We start from the raw sequence: 25,325 nt of genomic DNA, 5'->3' as shown, positions 1-25,325 counted from the left end.
TAAAGTGCCATATGTGCGACTGTCGAAGAGGCTTGGGCTTATGGAATTAATGAGAAATTTGCCAATTGGACTGAAAACTGGTTTGGCAATAGAAAGCAGAAACCAATGCTAAATGATGATTGGGCCAATGTTTGATGGGGCCCACGTGAGTCTGTTTTGGGTACCTTGCTGTTCGTAGTATCCATAAATTATTTACAACAGAGCAATACTTCAGCCATCTATGCCCTACTCTCTGGAAATCCCGTGCCTTGTTATTTCTCTCCCCACCTTCAGAAGCCACCTTAAAATCGATCTTTTGAGCCATACTTTCAGTCCACTCTCCAAATTCTTCTATTACTGCTCAGCCCATTCTCACAAACCATTTTGGGACATTTCATTATATTCAAGGTGCTATATGAATGCAATTTGTCGTTATAACTTCTTGAAACCTGAAGCATGTGTATATAATCTCAGGATTCTATTTAGAGTAGGCCTGTGGGAATAACACCACAAGGGTCCTGTTTTAGATAGGTCCATTAGGAGACACAAGGTGCCTCCCCCCAAAAGGGTGATACCACTAAAGCTGCAGCGGGAGGGGGGGGGGGAGGTCCACACCCAAACCAGTTTAAACACAATAACAGGTCTCCATTAGCAAGGGAAGGGAAAAGCATTTGGATATGATAAATGGTCATTTACTAAAAGGTTCTGGTCAATGTGAAGTGGCAGTGAGCACCCTCTGCTCTTCCAACTCTGGCCGCCATTGCATCACCCCTCCCTCTGCCCCATTGAACCATCTTAGCCACACACTCTGGAATGCCCGGCATAGATGCCACCACCTTGCTACCTCTCTCATCTCCTTCAAACACCCTCTCCAAACCTACCCCTTTGACCATGTATTTGGTCGTCTTCCTCAACACTTCTACCTTCACTGCTCAGCTTCCTTTTTCACCCCTTTGAAGCACTTTGGAAATTTTTATTGCATTAAAAGAACTTTAGGAATGTAAGTTGTTGTTGTCATTATCAAAAAGCTAATGAAATATTAGGACACATCTTGAAATGACTTGATTATAAAATAAATTATTCCCAACTTGTACAAATCACCAATGAGGTTACATCTAGAAAGTTTGAGTACATGTGTGGACACACTATTTTCAAAAGTGCATCAATGCATTGGAAAGGATTCACAGAAAAAACACAGGGCTGATTCCCGAACTCTATTATGAAGAGAGACTCACATTGGAAATCTTGCTTTTAGCAAAGAGGAAAGGGGAACATGATTAAGGGCTTTCATATGCTCGATGATGGAGGTGAAAATGTACTATTTGACTTAGATCGTGAGCACAGAACTGGTTCAGTATTAATAAAGCTCATGCGAAATTGGCAATTAGAAGTAGTGGAGATTATGAGCATGGATTTGGACTCGAGGATTAAACTCTCCGTGAGGCGCAATGGTTCTGGTGCTGCTGGGTTGGTGGTATGTCGGGGTTGAGCGGCACTGCCTGGATAGCTGGAGGCTACATTTTAGTAGTGGAGGCCAGGAGCCTTTGTGGATCAGGAAATATTTATGCAGAACGTTCTTCGAGGAGATTAAATAAATGAACTCCATGAGAGCGTAAATACTGAAGTCTGAAAAATGGCCTCACACTCCATGTTTTCTTGTGACCTATTGAATTCTTCCTTACCCCTAAAATGTCCTTCTCCCTTAAGTGAATTAATCTGCTTCATATAAAATATCAACAAATAGCAAAATAATATTGCGAAATGGGTTTAAAATTGTAAACATTTTTTTTCCAGGGATCAAATGGACGAAACTCACTTCAGGGTGAATTTAGATTACAGCTCCCAATCTGAGGCTGGTAATTGCAGTTCAAGGATCCAGCCAGGCAGAACCAAGGTTGCATCGCTCGCCTTCTCCCGGCTAGAACTCTGACTATTCTTCCCGGAAGAGGGCTCTGTGCACTCCGGGATGCACTCAGCTTTCTCCTGACAGTTAGAAATGTTAATGTTTAGTGAGCGCAGAGGAAGGAACCCCCATTTTCTAAATATTTATATTAATGCCAAGTATGCTTAAAATGTGCCCAGCGGGTCCAATAGAAGTCCTAAGTTTTCAGTAAGCCTGGTTTGACACCACACTGAATTTACACTCCCTGTGCTGTCAAACTCCATGCCATCAAATGTCGACCTTTGCTGCTCAGTACATGCTGCCTAACCTGCTGTCTATTCCCATCCTTTTTCCGTTTTCGTCTTCAGATTTGAAGCGTCTGCAGCATTTTGCTTTACCTTCAATGGCACCAAACTGTTGTCTGCAGTGAGCCTCGCTCCAGAATCAGGTCAGACCCCGACTCTGGATTTACACTGGCAGTTTACACTGTGGAAACTACTTTGCGCCAATGCTGATCATACACTTAGAGTATCATTGACTTGCCACCGCCCCTCACCTATACTCAGCTGCAGTTGGCTCAGTGAACCAGAAAAACTGTCCTCAGTAGAATCATAGAATCATAGAATCTTACAGCACAGAAGGAGGCCATTCACCCATCATGCCTGAGCGAGCTATCCAATTAGTTCCAATCCCCTGCTCTTTCCCCACAGCCCTGCAATTTTCTTCCCTTCAAGTATTTAACCAATTCCCTTTTGAAAGTTATTGTTGAATCTGCTTCCACCACCCTTTCAGGCAGTAACAGGACATATGTTGTCACTTACTTTCATTTGACTTTTCGTCTGTACTAGGAATGTATTTTTTTAAGGCGCATCTACCAGCCTGAGACCAATAGCTGCAATATCCATTCTAGTCAGTAAATGCTTTGTGCAGACTGCCTGGCTCCAACTACTTGCTCAGGACCTCCTCTCCCAGAAGTTCAAATGTAAACGTTAAGGGTGTGGATGGGAACTTCTACACGTTTAAATCAATTATGGGTAGGTTTAGAAAATGGCCAGAACATCCCAAGCCCCCTGGGCACTTTCTATACTGCGTGTGGTGTCAAACCCAAGCAGGGTGACACTACCTCCTCCAGTGCTCTCAGATGGCTGGGCTCCAAGCTCAGTCAGGCTGGGCTGGAACTCCAGACTTACAATGCAACTTTAATATCACTGACAAGCAGAAACCGCTTCGTGCTAAAGTTGCAGTATAAATACACTTCCAATTGTGCTGTATATTGCCTTCTACACGAAGTGAAGCAAGTTCAGTGACTCTAGCTGCATTAAAATTTAATGCAGAGCTGAAATATGCTACATTGAGCTAAATTCTACCTTAAGTTAGTCGAAAGGCAGTTTACAACGTTTAAGGAAAATCAAAATGTAATTTCTATCGTTTTTATATGTAAGACACCGCACGATTTAATTTCTGTCAAATCAATCGCATCTATTTATTTTTGCCTACATAAGCAAATTGTTTCATTATAATTACGACGAGAAGCAGTGCTGGGCACGGAGTTCTTAAATCTTGCTCTGTTACTCGTTAAACTAATCCCACTGCAGTGAGAAAGCGACGTCTTTTCAGACCAGCTTCACTGAGGTTTAAATCGACAGTTTGTATTGGATCGCCAATGAACATTAGGACAGCGACATCAGAGAAATCTGCAGTGAAAACAAAACTAAATTTAGCTCCAAGAATTGGACTACTGACAGGGCTGTCTGCAGAAAGTTGCTCACTACCAACATAGCAATTGTTTTTGGGCTACACCGACTAGGAAATGGTATAATAGCGTTAACCACTCACGCAGAAGAAAAATAGGATTATTACCATGTAACTTTATACCAGGATCTCAGCATTGTAGTCATGGGATGGTGGGCTCTCCATTACCTCAAGATCTACTATGTTCCCAGGTTATAGATATCCCTCTTCCCGTGATCTATCCACTTGTCACTTTCAGGTCAGTTACTTAAATTCAGCATCAGTCAACCAACGACCTCTGCCTGTTCGGATTAATTTAGAACGGGGCCACCAGCAAATAAGTTACTGTAATAACATTTAAATACCTTTTAAAGTGGTAAATTGATTTCTGAATTTCAAACGTGGGGGCGGGGAGCAATATTTTATACTCCACAAAGCTTCGCCAATCCCCTCTGGGGAAACATAGCTGTATTTTTATTAAAGGTCCAACAACAGAAGAGTGGATAACCGTGGGGAAAGAGCGGTACTCCCAGGTTTAAAATCCGAAAGATACAATCAGACCGGAGTCACTTGTAGGAAATTGTGAGAGTTGCTGACAATTATTTCAAGGAATTTTCACTTTTAAGAATAAATCGGGTTCGACTGTTTCAAATTCTGTAGTTTCAAATGCATTAATGTAACGAAAGATTTATGAAACCAAGGTGTCCGTTACCTTGTTCGTGTTAATACTGGTTAATTTTTTAGATCAATGGACCATATTTTGCCCATTACTTCCCTCTCTCGCTGATAATCACTGCAATAACCGTGACCCGGTGGATTTCAAAAGATTTCCATAGGTTTCGTATTTAAAAGGACTCCTAACATACACTCACCTGGCTGACAAAGCGTTTGCTTGTGAAAATATTGAATTCATCGACGAATGATTTCCAGCTATGAGATTCATCAACTTGTTAAACGAGAGATGTGACCGATTATGTCTGTGACACTGGTCTCATTGAATCTCTTTTCTCAATCCATTAGGTGCAGATATTGGTACTTGTAGAGCGGGAGAAAATGCTGTTTTGATTTGTACAAATCCTCTGCCTCTTACTCAGCAATGATGCCGCGCATTCGTTTTCAAAAGTTACTAATGGGTCGCCACATTTTTTTTATATCTGAAGGTAGTTTGTACTGCGTGCTGCGAGTCAGATTCCAACCAGCCTGCTTAAAATAATAGAATAAGTGGTATTAGTATATTCCATTTAAATTATTCTTTTGGAAACGCTTAGACTTTTCAGTAATTAAGGGTCATTTTCTTTAACAATTACCAAGAAACAGCGTTGAAAAAATCCGAATAGCTGCTGTACAAGATAAATGGGACAAAACGGCAGTTTATTCCACAAACTCCACGGTTTATAATGTTTCCTGTCGAATCTGTTTGAAATGTGATCTTTGTAATTTGAAATTAATCACATTGCACCAGCGTTTAACTGAGAAAACATTTAGTGGTCGAACTCGATAATTAGTTTTAACTTTCACCTTCGCAAGACAAAAAGAATGATGTTTTATTTTATTAATTATAAAGCGATGTGTTTTATATATATATATATAATGAAAACATCTCACTTTGTACATATCTACATATATACACACGCGTATATACATACATATACACACGTAAATACGCATATATACACACATATGTACAGACATATATATATGCGTATACACACACACATATAAAATGATTGATCGTTTGAAATCTAAGTACACTGGTTTGATCTGCAATAATGTTTGGTCCCGCATTCAGCTTGTAACTTCTTTGCAATATTTCCTTTTAAGTCATCAATTTTGGTTTAAGTTCGTTTTGTTAACGGATAATAAACCAGGGGAAAGGAAACCGTGCCTGCTCCTTAATGTCGTGTGGCGATTCGACTGGAAAGTGGAAATAGTGAAGGGTAATGTACAAGATTCCCCCCGCCCGTGCCTCCTTTCCAGTCAGGGTACCCAGTAACCTGGACGCTGTATTCATCGTATCGAGCTGTGGATGAGCAGCTTGATCTCATTTATAGTTAAAACATTTGACTGTTCTAGCAAAAAAAATGTACAGTCCACATCATCTCGCGTTTTCTTTAGTTTCTGTCAATCACAGGCATAGATTGCTGGAAATATTAGGTCAATTTCAATAAACCAAAAGTATAAACAATTGTTAAAATAATCCAATTGAAATGGAGAAAGGAAACCGAGAATGTACCGCAAAGCTATACACATCCTCTGAGAAGCCTTTGCTTGTCCACATGCATTCAAGTTTCATGAAAGAAAATATTTTTACATATGGAACCAGTTACACGTCAGTCAGCTGTGTTTCTGTTCCGTTCAACCCCCATGTTATTCCTGCCCTGTCTTTTATTTTGCCTTTCTGGACAACGCGTGTTAAATTCACCAGTAAAAACACAAAGTAGAATGTTTTTTAAAACTGTAAAAACAATGAAATATTATAATAGATAAGAGGCGAATCAGTGGTGAATAGTGAACCTTTCAGTGCTCACACCATGTCTAAACGAATCCTGACGGTTACTTTCACTTGTATTTAAATAACGCAGCGGAATACCTCACAGTAATTCCATTTAGTTGGTACACATATTTATAGTACATTACAAGCATTGGTACTATTTAATCACATTAAATGAATCCAGAAATGATTATATCGCGTATGAATAGTACCGCTTTAAACGAGAATCTTTTTTTATCTTTTGAATAATTTATTCTGTTATTTGTATAAATATTTAGACTGATTGGTTTAATAGAATATTATACTCTTGACCTGAAATGTTTGGGAAGATTTGCAACTTTACAATGAATTTACTTGAAAGTATTGTTGCAGTCAGATACAATTGTGACTGCATGATAAAAGTTAGGTCCATAACATTAGAGTATTCTTTCACTGCAACTATTTCCAATGAGAATTCTATCTCTACGGCTGAATATCCGATAGCTGTATAAATTGTTACTTGTCCGTCGTAAAGTTGGTTATTGGAAGTGGATTTTGCATTGTCAGGCGAGTTTAAATTCTCCATCACTGGTAGTGAACAAGGGAACGAAAACCGAATGGCGAATCACAATCTAAACGCAAGACCCGAACAACGTGTAACTCACTGTGCCGTTATTTATCATCACTGAATTTCAGTCAAATGGGAGTTAAGTTTACTCCATGCTTTAGATATATCAAACATGTTCAAAAAACTGATATCAAATCCCAGGCACAGTGAGGATCTCAACAACACTTATTCAGTATTTTTGATTCATATACTTTAGTTTTCACCGTCCATGGAAAATGACTACTGGTACGGAGAATGTTGAGCTATTTTGTCTAAAACTTGTTTTCTTAAAAAAAATCACAAGTAAAGTGCTCCTTTAGGCTATACATGGAATTAAATTGCAGTAAAGATCTATGTTTTGGAATTGTCTTAACAAGGTTTCTAAGATTATTCATTAGTTAATGGATAAAAATCAAATCGAATAACAATGAAAAAATAAACTAGCACCAGTTGAAACTCAGAATACCGCAGGAAGATCTCAGGGGGGAAGGAATGGTGTGAACAGGGAACAAGACCACACTGGACGGACAGTCTACCTCTCAAGTCTCTGAGTCCTGTGGATCTGGACTGTGATCTAACCCACTGACCCCGCCGTGTTCCGCTGTCAGCACTGAGCTAAATGTTAAAGCGCTTCCGCCATGCAAAGGACAAGGATACACTGTATCCCGAATGAGCAAGAGCAGGGTCCCTGTGCAGAGGGCACGGGGTAGTTCAGGTTAGATCCGGAGATAGTAATCCCTTAGTGCTGAAAATGCAAACAACGCTGATGTAAAATACCAAGAGGCTTTACTTTCTGATCGTTCCCCTCCCTAAAGGAAAGCAATCTCGGCGTCCTGGAACGAGGGAAAGGCTCGACATACACATTAAGTCCCTCAGCGCCTGATATGAGAAATTATTGGTTGGTATTTTGGGTGCAGGCTCTTCAGCAAAGGTGACTGCAATCTGATGGAGCTGCACCCCAAACATTAACTGGTCTCTCTAATCAGATGTTGCGAGATTTCCCAAAAGTTTCTTCTATAGTTGCAGAATTACACAACGCGCCGTTTTGGTTTTTCTTTTTTCGTTTAATCTCAACATAGGAACACTAGTTGGTATTTCAGTATTCTGTTCATAAATGCACGGAAATAACTACACAGGCATATGAAACGCGGCGCAAGATACATTTCCATACAGCGACTACAAAGATTAAAAGGAGCAGTTTTGCAAGAGTTTTCAACGGAAACTTCATACGATTAGGTTTAATTTAAATATATATACACACAGATATATATACATACACATATACAGACACATATATACACATGGATACATATATACATGCAGTAATGCATGTACGCACATACACACATACATGTATGTACACACATATGCATGCATGTACATACATACACATACATGCATGTACACACATACTCATGCATGTACACACATACATGTATATACACACATAAACATGTGTATACACATACACATGCATGTACACACATACATGTATATACACACATACATATGTGTACACACATACACATGCATACACACACATGTATACACACATGTATGCACACACACATACATACAGACCATGTTAATGGAGCTTCGCCCCTTTATTAGATCATTTCCCTTTTAAGATGGGTTCTTTGCCAAAGTTGAGCTAATCTTGTCACAAGACTACTAAAACGTGACAGTGATCTGCACATGCCCACATTCACATACTGTGCCTACAGACGGACAGGTATGGCTGCAAACGATTATCTCCACGTTCGGCCAGTGCAGGGAAGGCTCTTCCTTGAGAATAATTAGTGATTAGTGGTGCTTCACTCGCTCTTGGCTCCACTGGTGTGTCGCTATTGGCTTGACTTTGACAGGCGGCGAGCTCTCGCCCTCCAGAAACACACCACTTGGCACTGCAGGGGAGACATTGGAGAAACGAAAGGCTCCTTTACCCCGGAGTGATGCCGAGATCGCGGCTTCCAGTCAAACTCTTCCGCTAACTGGAATGGGACTCATCCTGGGACACCAAGAGAATCTCATCGGTCCCCCAGCTTCGCCCGGACGCGCTGGTTCAAGCGGATCTCTCCATTTCCTTTCGGTCTTCGGACTGGCGCCTCCTCGCCGGGATTTAATGGTAACTGAGTCTGATGGCTTTGAGTTCTCGGGCCCACGCTTTCTCGGTGGAATCGCTGGTGGGGAACTCTCTGAAGAGAAAACTTGAAGACACCGGGGAAGAGAAGCTGCGAGATCGGCCCGACGAAATGCTGAAACAACCTGAGCGCCCTAAGCATAGTGAAAAGGAGCAATCTGGTTAGTCAGCTTTCTGTAATAATTATTGAACTGGGGCAGGAGCCAGATACAACTCTGATCTTTACATCAGTACAGAATACGGTTTGACAAAATCTGCAAAGGACAGATTAGAAGAGGTTGAAGGATTTTTTAAAAATGGTTTATATAGATTTGTAATTCGGTTCTTGCCATTTTTGATTCTGTTTTTACTTCAGTGGGTTTTAATGAAGTTTTTAACAAGATTCTTTTGATTTTGGGTTTTAACAGATTATTTGATTCAATGTCCACAGGCTTTTAATTCCCGGTTTTGGCAGATCGGTGATTTCAGTCTGGAAATAAAAGTTTATCTTTAAAAACAAGGTGAAGAGTAGATTAAAAAAAGACGTGAAGTAGCAGCAACCAGTAACGGCTAGTTTCATAAACTATACAATGGGTAAGGACCAAACGAGTGAGTGAATTCCATTGTGGAAAACTCTTTCTAGATCCAGACTCCAATTTTGATTTACTTATGGCTAAGCTTTATTTGTTGTTTTTAATTTAAAGTTCTCGCCAAGTTGCTGCTTGATGCAAAAGCAAATCAGATAGGGAGCTCGGCGAGGTTAATGTAACCGTATGTGAGGCGGCGGCACGGGACATGGATTGCTGGGGATTTTGGTCAGAACATTGCTTTTGATATTTTGCATGTGATCAATCAGTGGAGACCAGAGCCCAAAGGGCCAAAACCCGGATCTGCCCGTCGCCCATATCGCCCGCTGTCGACTCTGAAGGTTTTCAGGTAGAACTACAAGGGACGGACCTTTGGAAGAGATTTCATGAGATTGGAACTGAAATGATCATCACTAAAGCTGGCAGGTGAGAGGGTGAGATTGGGTCAGTGCATGAAAGAGCGATTTAGCACTGATCGTATCAATACGTTACATTTTATTCATTCACTCCTGGTTATTCTGTCTTCAGTTTATAACGAAATCGGGAGTCTGTTGATGTTTTAAGCGGCCTCCGTGTGTTGGGGGATAATCGATACAATAAAAGCACGTAATGTGACACGAAATGAGAACGGGACAGGGTTTTTCTTTTCAACGAGATCCCGGAATTACTCGGGTTAACTACAGGTCCGCGGCCCTAAATGATGATTGGCCCCTTAAACCGATTCAGATTAACCGGGACCCAGTCTTCTCCAGATTGGGAAAGATTTCGCTTGTTTAACTACAGATTTCTTTTGAGTTTGCCAGACACCGCATTGATAAAACCAGATTTACATACGCGCTGAAAGAACACTTAAATTGTGTCCTAATACTGCATTCAATTAAAAGAGTCACAATATTTCTGCACTTTAGATTTTTGGAACTGCATATCAGAAATTTAACATATGTTATAAGCAAGGCCACTGATTTCTAGTATTCACCCAAAAAGGAATGAATGTTAGGATTTGATCTTCAAAACACCAGTAAAAAATCCCCAAATAATAAGAGTTTGTCAGATCCAGTCACTGTAAACCAACGGCTTTGATTAAAAATCGACAGAATAGGGGAACCATATTGTCAAACCAGTAAAAATCCCATGTCATTACAATGAGAATTTGATGTATTGGAATCACCTAAATCAGCGCTGCGATTGTAAGTTGGTGTTTTACCGCCTCTCTACATATTGTGGGGTGGTACAATGCGAGCGGGTGAGGGCAGAGAGGGAAGTGAGAGGTAACGGTGCTGATTTCTGTCCAGGCGCATGTTCCCCGCGGTACGGGTGAAAATCAAAGGTCTGGAAGCCGCGAAGCAGTATTATATCGTCATGGACATCATCCCCGTGGATTCCAAGAGATACAGGTACTCGTAGCAGCACTGTCAGTACTGAAAGCTGTGCCTAGACGACCACTGTGATAACATTGTCAAATATTCAGGGGGCTCGCATCGTTTTTAGGTTCACTGACCGTTACATTTTAAAATGTAATACTAATGCTGTGCTTCATTATACAGAGGTTATACTATAACGTTGCCTTTATATACTATCTTCTAAGAGGGTGTAACTTTCGGGAATTAAACTATTAATAAAGTTTAAAAGGAATTCTATCAGCTGATATAGACTTCTTTGTGGGGAAAGTTGGTGTTTAAGGCTCGGCTCCCTTTATTCTGTATTCCGCCCGATGTCAATGATTAGGTTTAGCAACATGGACTCTGGAGAATGAGCTGCTTCTCTTTGCATTCGTTGAACATTAGCTGAGAAATAAGCACAAGCGGAACTGAAGCGTTGCACCAAAGCTGCAAATTCAGAGGTACTAGAATAAAGTGTGATACAAAAATAATAACCAGACTGTGACTGTAAACACAGCAACAACCATGAACACACCTCAAAATAAGGCGTGTCAGTTAATGCACATCTGATAGATTCTCCTACATAACAGTTACTGCACTTCAGGGTCATTCACTGCATGGGAATCTCTTAGGGCGTTATCTCAATGCAAGTTGGTCTCATACACCTGTTAACTTTTCCTGCTCCGTTCCCAGATTCAGTCCCTCCCCAGACATTCACTCCTTGTTGTGTGGTGTTCGCAGGTATGTGTACCACAGCTCCCAGTGGATGGTGGCTGGAAACACTGAACAGTCTCCGCTAATGCCCCGGCTCTACGTCCACCCGGACTCTCCAGCTTCAGGGGAGACCTGGATGAAACAAATCGTCAGCTTCGATCGGGTGAAACTCACCAACAACGACATGGATGAAAAGGGACATGTAGGCGCTCGTTCTCCACTCTTAATGTCATCTCCGAAATGCATATACTCGAAAAAAGTAGCATTTTTAGAACCACAACCTTAACAAACCCAGCAAATATTTTCGTATGTAGTTATTTTCAAACATGAGGGAGTCAGCGAGAGAGTGAGTGTGAGTGAGTGTGTGAGTGAGTGTGTTTAACACTCAGGGAGCAATGTATTTATGTTATAATCCGGAATGCGTTGCCTGAAAAGGTGGTGGAAGCAGATGAAATAGTAACTTTCAAAAGGTTTATACCTGAAAAGGAATAATCTGCAGGGCAGTGAGGAAAGAGACTAATTGGTTAGCTCTTTCAAAGAACCCGCACAGGCATGATGGGCCGAATGGCTTCCGTCTGTGCTGTTAGATTCGATGATTCTGGCATGTGATTAGCAGTGAGCTGCATGGGACACTTTTTCTTTAGATGAACGTGCTCGGTGCTCCGTGTGCCTGTAGAAACGAGTTTAGCCAAGGCTCAGACTATGTCACACGTGGAGTGTTTATTGACTCCACTCAGACCTGTGTCCTAGCTGCGGGAGCGGCTCGGTTACACCGGACAGAAGTTGCACTCTTGCACTGATCCTATAGTTTTGTACATTCTGCGGCAGAGGCCATTGCTGGTCATAACTGACAACAAGAATGAGTTAACCTACGGGGAATACAAAGATTGCGGAACCAGCTCAGACTGTGGTCAGATGGTCAGTTTCGTGTTGCTTTTAGTCTAAAATGTATCAGAAGAGATAATCGCTCATCTATTCGCAATTTTACACGCATATTCGATCTTTATATCAAAAATATAAGTAACAACTAAGAGGAGGCGAAGGATTCGTGAATTGTACAACCCACACAACACAATAGTTTTTTGATAAATGCAGCGTAAATGGAATGTTTCTCCAATGTTTCTCTCACTCTCCCCAGATTATTCTACAGTCCATGCACAAGTACAGGCCGCGAGTGCATGTGATAGTGAAAGAGGCGGATGTGGACGTGTCTGTGAATCAGTCCCTCCCGGCTAATGGAGTCCAGACATTCGCATTCCCAGAGACTGAATTCACAACTGTGACAGCTTACCAGAACCAACAGGTAGGAGGAGGACAGGGAGAGCGGCAGGTAGGAGGGGGATGGGGAGACCGGCAGGTAGGAGGGGGAGAGGGAGACCGGCAGGTAGGAGGGGGATAGGGAGACCGGCAGGTAGGAGGGGGAGAGGGAGAGCGGCAGGTAGGAGGGGGAGAGGGAGAGCGGCAGGTAGGAGGGGGAGAGAGAGAGCGGCAGGTAGGAGGGGGATAGGGAAAGCGGCAGGTAGGAGGGGGAGAGGGAGACCGGCAGGTAGGAGGGGGAGAGGGAGACCGGCAGGTAGGAGGGGGAGAGAGAGAGCGGCAGGTAGGAGGGGGATAGGGAGACCGGCAGGTAGGAGGGGGATAGGGAGAGCGGCAGGTAGGAGGGGGAGAGGGAGAGCGGCAGGTAGGAGGGGGAGAGAGAGAGCGGCAGGTAGGAGGGGGATAGGGAGACCGGCAGGTAGGAGGGGGAGAGGGAGACCGGCAGGTAGGAGGGGGAGAGGGAGACCGGCAGGTAGGAGGGGGAGAGGGAGAGCGGCAGGTAGGAGGGGGAGAGGGAGACCGGCAGGTAGGAGGGGGAGAGGGAGAGCGGCAGGTAGGAGGGGGAGAGGGAGAGCGGCAGGTAGGAGGGGGAGAGAGAGAGCGGCAGGTAGGAGGGGGAGAGAGAGAGCGGCAGGTAGGAGGGGAGAGGGATACAGACAGGTAGGAGGGGAGAGGGATACAGACAGGTAGGAGGGGAGAGGGATGCTGACAGGTAGGAGGGGAGAAGGATACAGACAGGTAGGAGGGGAGAGGGATACAGACAGGTAGGAGGGGAGAGGGATGCTGACAGGTAGGAGGGGAGAGGGATACAGACAGGTAGGAGGGGAGAGGGATGCTGACAGGTAGGAGGGGAGAGGGATGCTGACAGGTAGGAGGGGAGAGGGATACAGACAGGTAGGAGGGGAGAGGGATACAGACAGGTAGGAGGGGAGAGGGATGCTGACAGGTAGGACGAGAGAGGGATACAGACAGGTTGGACGGGAGAGGGATGCTGACAGGTAGGAGGGGAGAGGGATACAGACAGGTAGGAGGGGAGAGGGATGCTGACAGGTAGGACGGGAGAGGGATACAGACAGGTTGGAGGGGAGAGGGATGCTGACAGGTAGGAGGGGAGAGGGATACAGACAGGTAGGAGGGGAGAGGGATGCTGACAGGCAGGAGGGGAGAGGGATACAGACAGGGAGGCGGGGAGAGGGATACAGACAGGGAGGAGGGGAGAGGGATACAGACAGGGAGGAGGGGAGAGGGATACAGACAGGGAGGAGGGGAGAGGGATACAGACAGGTAGGAGGGGGCGGGGCACCTCCTGAATAGAGGCTTGCCTCAAGGTACAACGCGATTGCACTAGTTTTTCAGCGAAATCAGGCCGAATCAACTCAAAACATCTCGAAATTTCGAATTACGCCCAGCTTCTGAATATAACTCTAGTGTTACTCAGCGTGAAATGCAGCAGTACAATTTGCGCCCAAAGTGGAAACTATTGTATCTACCTATATATATTATTAGTTACTTGATTAAATATATTGTTTGATATATATAAATAGTGTATGTATAGCTTTATATTATTAGTTATTTAATTTTCCCTAATGGATTTTCCAGCTGTCGGTGCCCTGCCTTTTAACTACAGTGGCGTTCCCTCAGCTCTGAACCGATTTATGTCAATTTTAAGCACAGATTTTTATTTAAACATTTATAGTTCTTATAAATTAGGTATTGCAGAAATAAGCCGGTCACATCTATAACTTAGTCTGATGCTAACCATCTCTGCCAGTGTTAATCCTGTCCATTTTATTTTGTACTGACCTTCGGGAGTTATCCCGTGCCTTTAGTTTTGATCCTATCTGTTCTTATTTGTAACTTCTCGTTTTCTTTCGCTTGTAGATTACAAGGTTGAAAATCGACAGAAATCCGTTCGCCAAAGGTTTCAGGGATCCCGGGAGAAACAGGTACAACCCCCCTCACACACACACATACCTTCCAAACTGTTCAAACCGTGCTGCTATCGGAATCATTTCTACCTGGGTGTGTAGATATCACAGATGATAGTTAGATTCACAGATCCAGATATCAACCTTTAATCAATAAATCCTCCCAGGCTTTTGTCAGGAGTGTTACGTGTTCTCTTGTACCTAGTAGGTATTTAGTAGCTGCAGTAATTGGTAAATACTTTTGGATGGTGTTTTTAAAAAATATATATATTCAAGGCAATTTCGAGAACAGTACGAATATCTGTGATAGGTCAGAACAAGGGACTATTAAAGCTGTAACGTGACATCTTGTATTTAGGGTTGGTTTGGAACGAGTGATGGACAATTACCCCTGGAGACCTGTAGACTGTCGACCATCGCTAGACTTTCAAGCCTTTAACACCCAGAAGCCAGGTATGTGCAGTATCTCTGAATCTATGAATGTATCCATATAATTTAAATAAAATATCAGTTATTTAAATGCATGAATCAAAATAAACATCTTCCTTTTCTAACATCTCCTTGTTTACTGTGAGGAGCCGCCATCTCCTCCTTGTGATAACTGTCCAGACAGTGTTTATAATGTGACCTCAGTCCGCAGACAGTTCTATTTTAATTCTGTGAACTTGTATTTTTTAGCTGGGTGCTCCGACTCCCCGCTGGGAACCTCGTGCACCGGGACTCCCTCTTCTCTGAGCTCGGTGCTCTCTCCGTCCTGCTCGCCGCCCTTGTTTCACGTTACCGCGGGCTCCCTCGGAGTGACCTGCCGAGACACTCACCTCTGCAATGTAGACGTGCCGATGTGCTACAAGGTCGGAGCCGGCCGAAGCCCAGGGCCTCAGCGTTTTACCTTGCCGGCCTACGATAGACTGAGATACAACAGTTCGCCGTCAGAAATCTTTGTCACGCAGAGATCTCCGCCGCTCATGTTTCGTTTCCCTTCCCTGTCCTCACTTAACGCGCTAACTGCAAACAACGCGAAAAGTGCAAACTGCAGCGCTCACGACTTGCAGTTCACACCCAGCGTGACACTGTCTCACCTTCAAATGATGCATCCAGGGAGCACCATGTCTCACGATGGTCAAATGCACCAAGACCTGTACAACTTGTCTGCGCGGCGTCCTTACAGTTTCTATGGGTACAATTTGTCTGCACCTTCCAGACTGGCAGCGGGTCCATTTAAATTGATGGCTCAGAATACTTCACCCTCTCCGATTGCTGGCACGCTGGTGACCGAGAGGAGTTTCAGAGATGGGAAGGCTGGTCAGTGGCAGCAGACAGTCAACCACTGTCTCTAATACATTGAGCAGGCAAGAGATTCGTGATTCCAGCAGAGTGGGAAGATATGTAACTGAATCGAGATTACAACGCGAGTTCTGACTCTGGGTACCGGCGGTTGCCAGCGAGCTGTGAAACTTGTCGATTCGGCGAACAAGACAGTGTAAGGATTGCAGGAAAACACTGAAAGCGATTTACCAACAGCAGCGGCCAGTTTTGTGGCTTTAAATTAACTAAACGCAAACAGTGCGGTTATACAATGCCTAACTCCTCGTGGTGTATCCGAATTGAATTGGAAATCACAGTGGTAATTTGTCGTAAATAACGACGTCTGGATTTAAGTGCATGAAACAGTTCTCCCCCCTAAGAGTCAGCCATAAGCACAAACTCTGTGCATTGTTTTGTTTTTGAAAGAAAATTGTACAGAAAGAGCAAGGGTTAGTCTACATTAAAACACACATTTCGTTAGATTTTTAAAGTTCACACGAATCCATACCCTTACATTTATGGACCAGTCTATTCCTAATATGGTCCGTTGGAAAGATTGGACCTATCTTGGTACAATACACATATTTCATGTAAATTTGCAAAGCAATGAAATGTCCTTCGGGGTCCTTACAAAACCTGACACTTAATCAGCAATATGATTACTCCTTTAATCTGGCTCACACCTCTTTATGTGCGGGGCCACTATTCCTTCACAATAAGCTTTAAAACGTGGTTTACCAGTATCCGGATCTCTACGTGTTTTATGACCTTTGTATATCTGGGGTTTAAATGTTTTATGGCCGTATTTTAACAGTCTACTTTCGCTATGCACATTTGAACGGCATACTCCTTAACACGTGGAAGGTACTCGCATCGAGTTTCAGAAAGGGCAGACGCAGGAGCAGAGTATCGGAGGGATTGATCCAACATCACTCGGGCAGGTTTCTGGTAGTCGATGCTTATTTCAGTGCGTTAGCGGCTGCCTTGCAGCAATGGTTATTACAGCGATTGACAGTCTACACTGCAATATTTTGAAGAGTAGTAACCCAATTTATATATTACCATCTTCAAAAATTACCTGGTTTCCTAGGAGACCAGTACCTATCCGACCATATATGGGTGTCTCGTGCCCAGTGTACGTCTGTCACGCTTCAGATATCACAAAGTGTCAAAAGGGTATTTTTTAATTTAAAAAAAACATTCATTTCGTAAAGCCATTTACAAAGCACGTGTCAATCTGCAAACTTCCTCACCAGTAATAATAAACTCCCAACTGACTTATTCACAATCTCAAGTTAAAGGTAGCTGCAGATTAGCAGCAGAATAATTCACTGGACTTCAGATGGTATAACTCCCGTCATTGGAAAGCCTGTATTATCTTGCTTACCAACATACGACAATGACGGACCCACTGGTCCATCCATCCTGTCCCACACAACTGCGATGCCTTTGCAATACGATATATACACTCCCCGCCCCACCCGAGAGGCATGTGATCTCCCGGGGAGATTACCATTAGCAGGCCATAGGAGATCTACTAGTAAATAAAACACCAACTGGTGATGGGCTGCTCGCAATGAAAATGTGAATAATTGACAGAATAATCTCTCCACATACATGGGCAAAATAATGTTTTCTTTTAATTATTGAGGTAAGGAGTTTCCCTGTTCCTCTTTCCTAATCGATGTCTAGCATCCAAGTTAACGTGTAAAATAAAATAAAAATATTGGTTCTGAATGGGAGTGATTATAATGGGCTCAGTGTTCCTCGTCAATTCTTTGTATCTCTCGCAGTATTAAAGAGCATGTGCCTTGTCAGGATCGGTTACACACACTGACTACTCAGTTGCTGGAAGGAGTTTTCTGTGTTTGTAGAAACTGTACAGATACAGAACTTTTCTGAACTAACAAACTGTTTCTGTTTCAATTTAAACTCAGATGTATCTGAAAGTAGTTAATTGTTTTCTTCAAAATGACCTGACAAATGTAAAAACAATCCGATTCATGTATGTGGGATTTTGTTGCATCCGAAATGGCAACTGCATCATCTACTTAGCAATAGTGACTACATTTCAACAACAACAACTTGCACTATACAGTGCCTTAAACGTAGTAAAACTTCCCAAGGCGCTTCACAGGAGTGTTATCAAACAAAATTTGACACTGAGCCACATAAGGAGATAACAGGAAGGTGACCAAAAGCTTAGTCAGCGAGGTAGGTTTTAAGAAACTTCTTAATGGAGGAGAGAGGTAGAGAGGCAGAAAGGTTTAGGGAGGGAATTCCAGAGCTTAGGGCGTAGGCAGCTGAAGACATGGTTCCCAATGGTGGAACGGTTAAAATCAGGGATGCACTAGAGGCTAAAATTGAAGGGGCACAGGGATCTCGGAGGGTTGTAGGGCTGGAAGAGGTTACAGACTTTGAGATGAGGGTCTGTAGGGGTCAAATAGGGAAGGGCGAGGCCATGGAGGGATTTGAAAACAAGGATGAGAATTTTAAAATTGAGGCACTGCTGGACCGTGAGCCAATGTAGGTCAGCGAGCACAGGGGCGATGGGTGAATGGGACTTGGTGCGAGTTAGGATATGGACAGCACAGTTTTGGCTCAAGTTTATGGAGGGTGGAAGATGGCAGTCTAGCCAGGAGAGCATTGGAATAGTCAAGTCTAGAGGTAACAAAGGCATGGATGAGGAGCAGCAGATGAGCTGAGGCAGAAGCATAGACAGGATGTTAGGGAGGTGGAAGTAAGCAGTCTTGATGATGAAGTGGCTATGTGGTCGGAAGTTCACCTCAGGGTCAAATAGAATGCCAAGGTTGCGAATGGTCTGATTCAGCCTCAGACAGTGGCCAGGGAAAGGGATGGAGTCAGTGGCTAGGGAACAGAGTTTGTGGCGGGGACTGAAGACAATGGCTTCGGTCTTCTCAATATTTAGTTGGAGGAAATTTCTGCTCATCCATTACTGGATGTTGGACAAGCAGCATGACAAATCAAAGGCAGTGGAGGGCTTGAGAGAGAGAGGGGAGGTAGAGCTGGGTGTCATCAGCGTACATGTGGAACCTGAAGTCGTGTTTTCAGATGATGTTGCCGAGGGGCAGCATGTAGATAAGAAATAAGAGGGAAGCAAGGATAGATCCTTGGGGGACTCCAGAGGTAACGGGGCGGGAGTGGGAAGAGAAGCCATTGCAGATGATTCTCTGGCTACGACTGGATAGATAAGAATGGAACCAGGCGAGTGAAGTTCCACCCAGCTGGATGACAGAGGAGAGGTGTTGGAGGAGAATGGTGTGGTCAACTGTGTCAAGGGTTGCAGACAGGTCGAGAAGGATGAGGAGGGATAGCAAAAGACTTGTATGGGAAGCTCTTTAGGACATTGGAGAGATGTGATAACGCACAATATAAATCCTAGTTCCTTCTGATCATTCTTATGATTTGTAGTTCTGGTTTAAAGGAATACATTAATAATATATGACCCATTATTATGATAAACCCCAGCATCAGCTCACCAGGATATTACAACACTTAGTCAAAAGTACTTAATTGGCTGTAAAGCACATTGCAACGTCCTGAGATTGTGAAAGGGGCTATATAAATGATGCATTTAAGGGGAAGATAGGTAAGTACACGAGGGAGAAAGGAATAGAAGGTTATGCTGATAGGGTGAGATGAAGTAGAGTGGGAGGAGGCTTGTGTACAGCATAAACACCGGTGTAGGCCAGTTGGGCCGAATGGCCTGTTTCTGTGCTGTTAATTCCATGTAAATGCAAGTCTTTTAAAATGAACCTAAAATATCTTCAGTCATGCGATTATTCTGTGCACAGCAATGTGGAATGTTTAAGATTTCTCCGTGGAGCAAAATCAGAGACGATATGTGAAGATCAGTGGGATTTTCTTTGGCCCTTAGTCTTTGAAATACTTGAAGAGGACTGATTATAATATTGTTTTCCGTGGACAAAATTGGGATTATTAACTGGATTAGTGGAAATGCGACCAGTCAAAACAGGGATTCAGCGGGACGATCCTACCTATGTTATTTCAAGATAGTGATTTGTTGTTTTGCACAGCGGAAAAGGAAGGAGACACGTCCAGACCAATGTAAGAGTTTCCAATGGACCTCACACCGAAGAGAAATGCGGACTGTCACTTTGAACAGATACAGAAATCGGTGTGCGCAAGACTTCAATTATGGAACATGTCGGACTTTCATCGGAGGAAAGCATGCTTGCAATATACAGTTTGATGGGGAAAAAAACACCCTTTGGCTGATTTTAATATAGGAGAGCAACAAGGAAACTGAGGAACAAGTGGCTAGGGAGGCTAAGGGTCTTTAAAATCAGGTTTTATTGAATTCCTACCGATAAATTCTTGAATTTTTTTGAAGTGGTGATTTAGTAAAAAAAAATCCTTCTGATAAAAAAACCCCTGAAACTTTCCATTTTTTAAAACCAAAAGTTGGAACTGGAGACGCGTGTGCATTGGATGTGTGATGTTAGCACACGCCTTATGTGCTCCGTATGCCATGCTGACATCACAGATCCGGTGGTACATCTCTGGCCCTGGTTTTCAGAAGGAAAATAAATGAAGGCTGAACATTTTGGATTTTCTTTTAAAGAAATTATAATCCAGGTCTTCTTGAAGTAAAGTTGTGAAGATTATATTCTTTATACTGCAGCAAGCGTAAGTCTTTTACTCCGAGTTAGGTATGGGGCAAGGACAGCAGTGCACTGACAGTTACCACACTGATAGTCCTACCCCAAGGCTCCCTTCTGTGCTGTATCATTCTATGATTAAATCAAAACCTGACTCAGGTCACACCCTAAGCCATTGTTTACTAAAAACGCGATTGCAACTGTTTCCCTCTGCATAATCCCTAACAAATGTCCACCATTCTAGTGGTAGGTAAATGGCTGGGGCCACAACAAAAAACGTATGTTCTTTTTAACTTTTTTTAAAATCTAGGGATTGAGTGAGAGTCTGACGGTGAGCCGCATAAAGGTGGTGTGGATGAATTATGTAAATAATTAGTTAGACTGTACTCTTAAAACAACAGTGCTTGCTTGTTATCTTGAGTTCTAGCAACATTGAAAATAAAAACTGTTTATTGATTTTTTTCCAAATTTACTCAAGTTTTTTGGGGTCCACTTTTTTTCTCACTATTTTTTAAATGCGCAATAAAAACTTGCTTTAGAGATCCTTAAAATGGTTCCTTACACAATTCACATCTTCCATTTCCTGTATCTTCCCAACTAAACATGAAGTAACATATCCCTCACATTGAATAATACCTGTCCATTTTATTTTTGTTCTGCTGTACTTACTTCACATTTGATATTGAAAATTACATGTCAGATCAATGCAGTTTAACATTAGAATAAATTAAAACATACAACCAAGTTTCCAGAACGGTACAATGGAGATTATATAAAGAAGAAAGCTTTGCATTTACACAGCACCTTTCACAACCTCGAAGTGAAGTCACTGTTGTTATGTAGGAAATTTTTTCTCACTATTTTTTCACCCTAAAGATGTAAAGCACTGGCACACTTGAATTATATAACAAAGTAATGGTTATACTGGGATCCAGTATGTATTTGTATATTGTTGAGTGCATTTTTTTCAGCACTCAAATATGCAGATGGGCACAATTAAGCACGTGAAGTGAAGTGTACCTATTTGTTGTAATTTATACTTTCCTTAGTTGGTGTCAGTCTAATAGATGAAGGTACATTGTTGGTTGCCAGAAGGGGGATCTTCATATTTCTAGGAGATAATGCCGAATGCATTTTGATAAAGTCATCAGTAATATTTTGCTTCAAGTATGGGACAGTTACCAGAGGGAAACCATTATCTGTGGAGTGCAATGTTGAGCTGGCAGACTTGAATTATACTACCAACTGCACCTTGCACTCAGTTTAGTGACAAGAGCTCTGCTCATGCAGGCTGAGACACCTGTGCAGAGCTCTGACTGATTTTTACAGTCAAGAAAAAGAGTGGGCAGCATCTCCTAACATTGGAAACATTAAAATATGAGTTTATGAAGAGTCCAGGAGGTCCATTGGGTCACCTGAACCCATGTGAACTCCAAGCAGTGTGTGACTACTAACTAAAGGCAGTCTCACATCTGATGTTTTAGTGGACTCGGGAGTTACATCCCTGATCTGAGTTATACAACCCACTTGTGCTTCGATGGGCACTTGAACCACTTTGCATTGACATGAAAGTGTAAATTTAACTGCACCCATCAAGTGCTCAGTAATACTGACCTACTTGCCATTATAAGTAGAAATACAGTATTTACATAGAATGTACAATACAGAACAGACCATTCAGCCCAACTGGTCCATGCCGGTGTTTATGTCCCACATGAGCCTTCCTCGGCCCCTCTTCATCTAACCCTATCAGCAGAAGTGTCTATTTACATGTTTTGCTCTCAATTTATACTTGTTTATTTTTAACAGTCTCATCCCTTAACTGATAAAATAAACCCTGTAATCCTTATGTCTTTTGACAGGTTAGAGTTCTGTGTACATTTTCTGGCACTGTATAGTGATCCTCAACAAATGATGCAAACTATACTATCTATATAAGAGAGAGAGTAACACTTTTGCAAAAAGTTAATTGTGGGGCTTGGTATATGTAATACCCAGTGATTTTAAGCCAGCTGTAGATAATTCCTAGGTTTCTATGTCTCAGCTACACACAAGAAAAGAAGCAGTTCCATGAACAGGTTTCTGTCTGAGCCATAGATGCAGCGCTGGAAAGGAGAGGCACTCCCTTAAGGTCATGCACCAATGTATCTGGCAGGAAATTGCCAACAGAGTGACTCCCAGGTCCCCGAGTCCCCCTTTGAGGCCAAGTAGGATGTACAAAGACTTGTACAAAAATAGAAAGGTAACCTAACACTCAAGTAAATAAAAGGTTAAAGAACAGAAATAGATTGTGTGAAGGCAGTTATGGCAAGCTGCTGGTAGTATGAGTATCTTTCTGCCATCACGGAATGAAGTGAATATGGTGTGATGGTTAAAATTAATATACAAACGGTCTACAAACTCTACCTGGTTTCTATTGCAAATCCACATTTGTAAGAGAAGCACAGAGTGTCCAATAATGACAGGTGTCTTCATGGAAATGGAGAGGGAGAGGGAGACCTTGTATAGGGAAGAAATATTTATCCTCACTCTCTCGTGTACTATTTTTGAAATGGTGTGAATTAATTGATGTGGTCTATGCACGATTTGTCAAAATTGGGTCTGAAAAGCATAAGGTATCGTCTGATTAGAAAGGACTAAGCCTGAATTACCCATGCAGAAAAAGCAGCTCCATCTGTACATCTTCCTTTATCAGCAGATTTGTTGATAGAATACTGGATTTCCTCTGGGGTAAGCTATTTTACAATACCAGACCCAAAAGTGCCAATGGAAGGGAATAATTCAAGGTTTATAATTATAATAATTACTAGGATTTCCTCCACCATTTCCCAAAGGTGCAGGGGCCTGCAATCACATGTAAGTTTCTGGATGTATATGGAAATACACACTAAGAACACCATATCCACTCCATCACAATGATTGCCTCCACCCCCACCTCAGCCCATCTATTACTGAAACTCTCATGCATGCCTTTGTCACCTCCAGACTCAACTAATCCAATGTTCTCCTGGTTGATTTCCCATCCTCCACACTCCGTAAACTTCAGCTCATCTAAAACTCTGCTCCATGTAAACTATCCTTCACCAAATCCAGAGTCCTGCTTGCCCACCATCCCTTGTCCTCGTTGACCTTAATTGGTTATCGGTCGTCCAACGCCACAAATTTAAAATTCTCATCCTTGCATTTATATCCTTCCATGGTCTCACTCCTCCCCATCTCTGTAGGCTTTTTCAGCACTACAACGGCCCACCTGACTGTCCATTCATTCCTCTGACTCCAGCCTCTTATGTATCCCTCTCCCTTAGCCCAACCATTGGCGAGTGCATCTTCGGCCGCTTAGGCCCCATACTCTGAAACTCACCCCTTAAACCCTTCCACCTCTCCATCTCCCTCTCCTCCTCAAGACTTTGTTCACCCCTCCTAGTATCACTTTCTTTGGCTCGATGTCCATTTTCTTTCTCCTTGGGCCTCTGTGAAACTTCTGGACGTTTTTCTATGTTAAAGGTGCAATATAAATGCAAGTTGTTGGTGCACGTGGATCTGCACAATAACGCACACTGCAGTTAAATAAATGTTGCCACTAATTAAAATATGTTACATGTGTCTGCTTTGTAAACACCAAAAGAAACTAACACTGGTGAGTCACTGGTATGATGCAGGCCAATAGTGGCCAAGTATATAGGATGGGCATCACTGCAGCCAACGCCAGAAAAATGTTCCAATGTTGCAGCTTAGGGGGTAAAGCTCATGTTGCCAGTGATCTTTCTCCCTCAGGTGGTAGATATTGCGGGCCTCTGCATCGTTTTTTTGCACTGGTGCCTGTTGCTTATTGGTGAGCTGTATGCTAATGCCTCTGCGAATGACACAGCAGAATTGTTTCGACCACCTTTGTTGGGTGTACTTATGAGGCAGCTGCTGGAGCTGTCCACTCACCAAAAACAAAGACCTGCTCACTCAACACCACGGTCTGGTCCTGCGACTCATTATACTGCAGCTCTGCCCTGGTGTGCAGATTAAGCACAGCTGCCACAAGCCTCGGTTGCAGTGCATATATTCATATCTCCCAGGAGTCAGTCATCAAGCCTACTGCTCCTCCGCAAGAACTTGGTAAGATTGGATTAGCGGAGGATGTTCGAATTACATAGGAACAGTAATTGGCCATTCAGCCCTTCAAGCCTGTTGCGCCATTCAATTACATCATGGCTGATCTGTACCTCAACTCCATTTACCCGCCTTTGCTCCGTATCCCTTGATACCTTTACCCAACAAAAATCTATCAATCTCAGTCTTGAAAATTTCAATTGACTCAGCATCCACAGTCTTTTGTGGGAGCAAGTTCCAGATTTCCACTGCTCTTTGTGTGAAGAAGTGCTTCCAGATTTCACTCCTTAATCACTTAGCTCTAATTTTAAGATTCTGCTCCTTTGTTCTGGATTCCCTACAGATTTCTGTATCTACCCTATCAAATTCCTTAATCATTTTAACACCTCGATTCAATCACCCCTCAACTGTCTAAACTCAAAGGAATAGAAGCCAAGTTTCTGCAACTTGTCCTTATAATTTAACCCTTTAATCTCTGGTATCATTCTGCTGAATCTGTGCTGTATCCTTTTTAAGGCCAATATACTTTCTTGAGGTTCGATGCCCAAAACTGAACATAGTAA

At 42.7% G+C, this 25,325-nt stretch overlaps 2 protein-coding genes across 2 annotated transcripts in view; one reads left to right on the top strand and one right to left on the bottom strand.

The window, feature by feature from the left end:
• The window catches only part of LOC137332870 (2-Hydroxyacid oxidase 2-like), a 185,319-nt gene that overhangs the window by 136,513 nt on the left and 23,481 nt on the right, over positions 1 to 25,325 (bottom strand). The gene's annotated exons all lie outside the window — the stretch shown is intronic.
• LOC137332869 (T-box transcription factor TBX22-like) lies at positions 8,370 to 17,773 on the top strand. Its single transcript, XM_067996848.1, has 8 exons — positions 8,370 to 8,970; positions 9,645 to 9,801; positions 10,668 to 10,769; positions 11,496 to 11,670; positions 12,607 to 12,771; positions 14,667 to 14,731; positions 15,072 to 15,166; positions 15,392 to 17,773. Exons 1-8 carry the CDS (start codon positions 8,808 to 8,810, stop codon positions 16,048 to 16,050), a joined length of 1,581 nt encoding a protein of 526 aa, XP_067852949.1. The 5' UTR covers positions 8,370 to 8,807; the 3' UTR covers positions 16,051 to 17,773.

Source organism: Heptranchias perlo, chromosome 15 (genome assembly GCF_035084215.1).
Source record: "Heptranchias perlo isolate sHepPer1 chromosome 15, sHepPer1.hap1, whole genome shotgun sequence".
NCBI classification, from domain to species: Eukaryota; Metazoa; Chordata; class Chondrichthyes; order Hexanchiformes; family Hexanchidae; genus Heptranchias; species Heptranchias perlo.
This window is presented reverse-complemented; position numbering and strand designations above follow the sequence as displayed.

Bases quoted from the DNA above. Each gene is read 5' to 3' on its own strand.
- LOC137332869 (XM_067996848.1), top strand. From the start codon at position 8,808: ATGGCTTTGAGTTCTCGGGCCCACGCTTTCTCGGTGGAATCGCTGGTG. The intron at 8,971-9,644 runs GTTAGTCAGCTT...GTGATCAATCAG, and splicing joins TAGTGAAAAGGAGCAATCTG to TGGAGACCAGAGCCCAAAGG. The intron at 15,167-15,391 runs GTATGTGCAGTA...TGTATTTTTTAG, and splicing joins CTTTAACACCCAGAAGCCAG to CTGGGTGCTCCGACTCCCCG.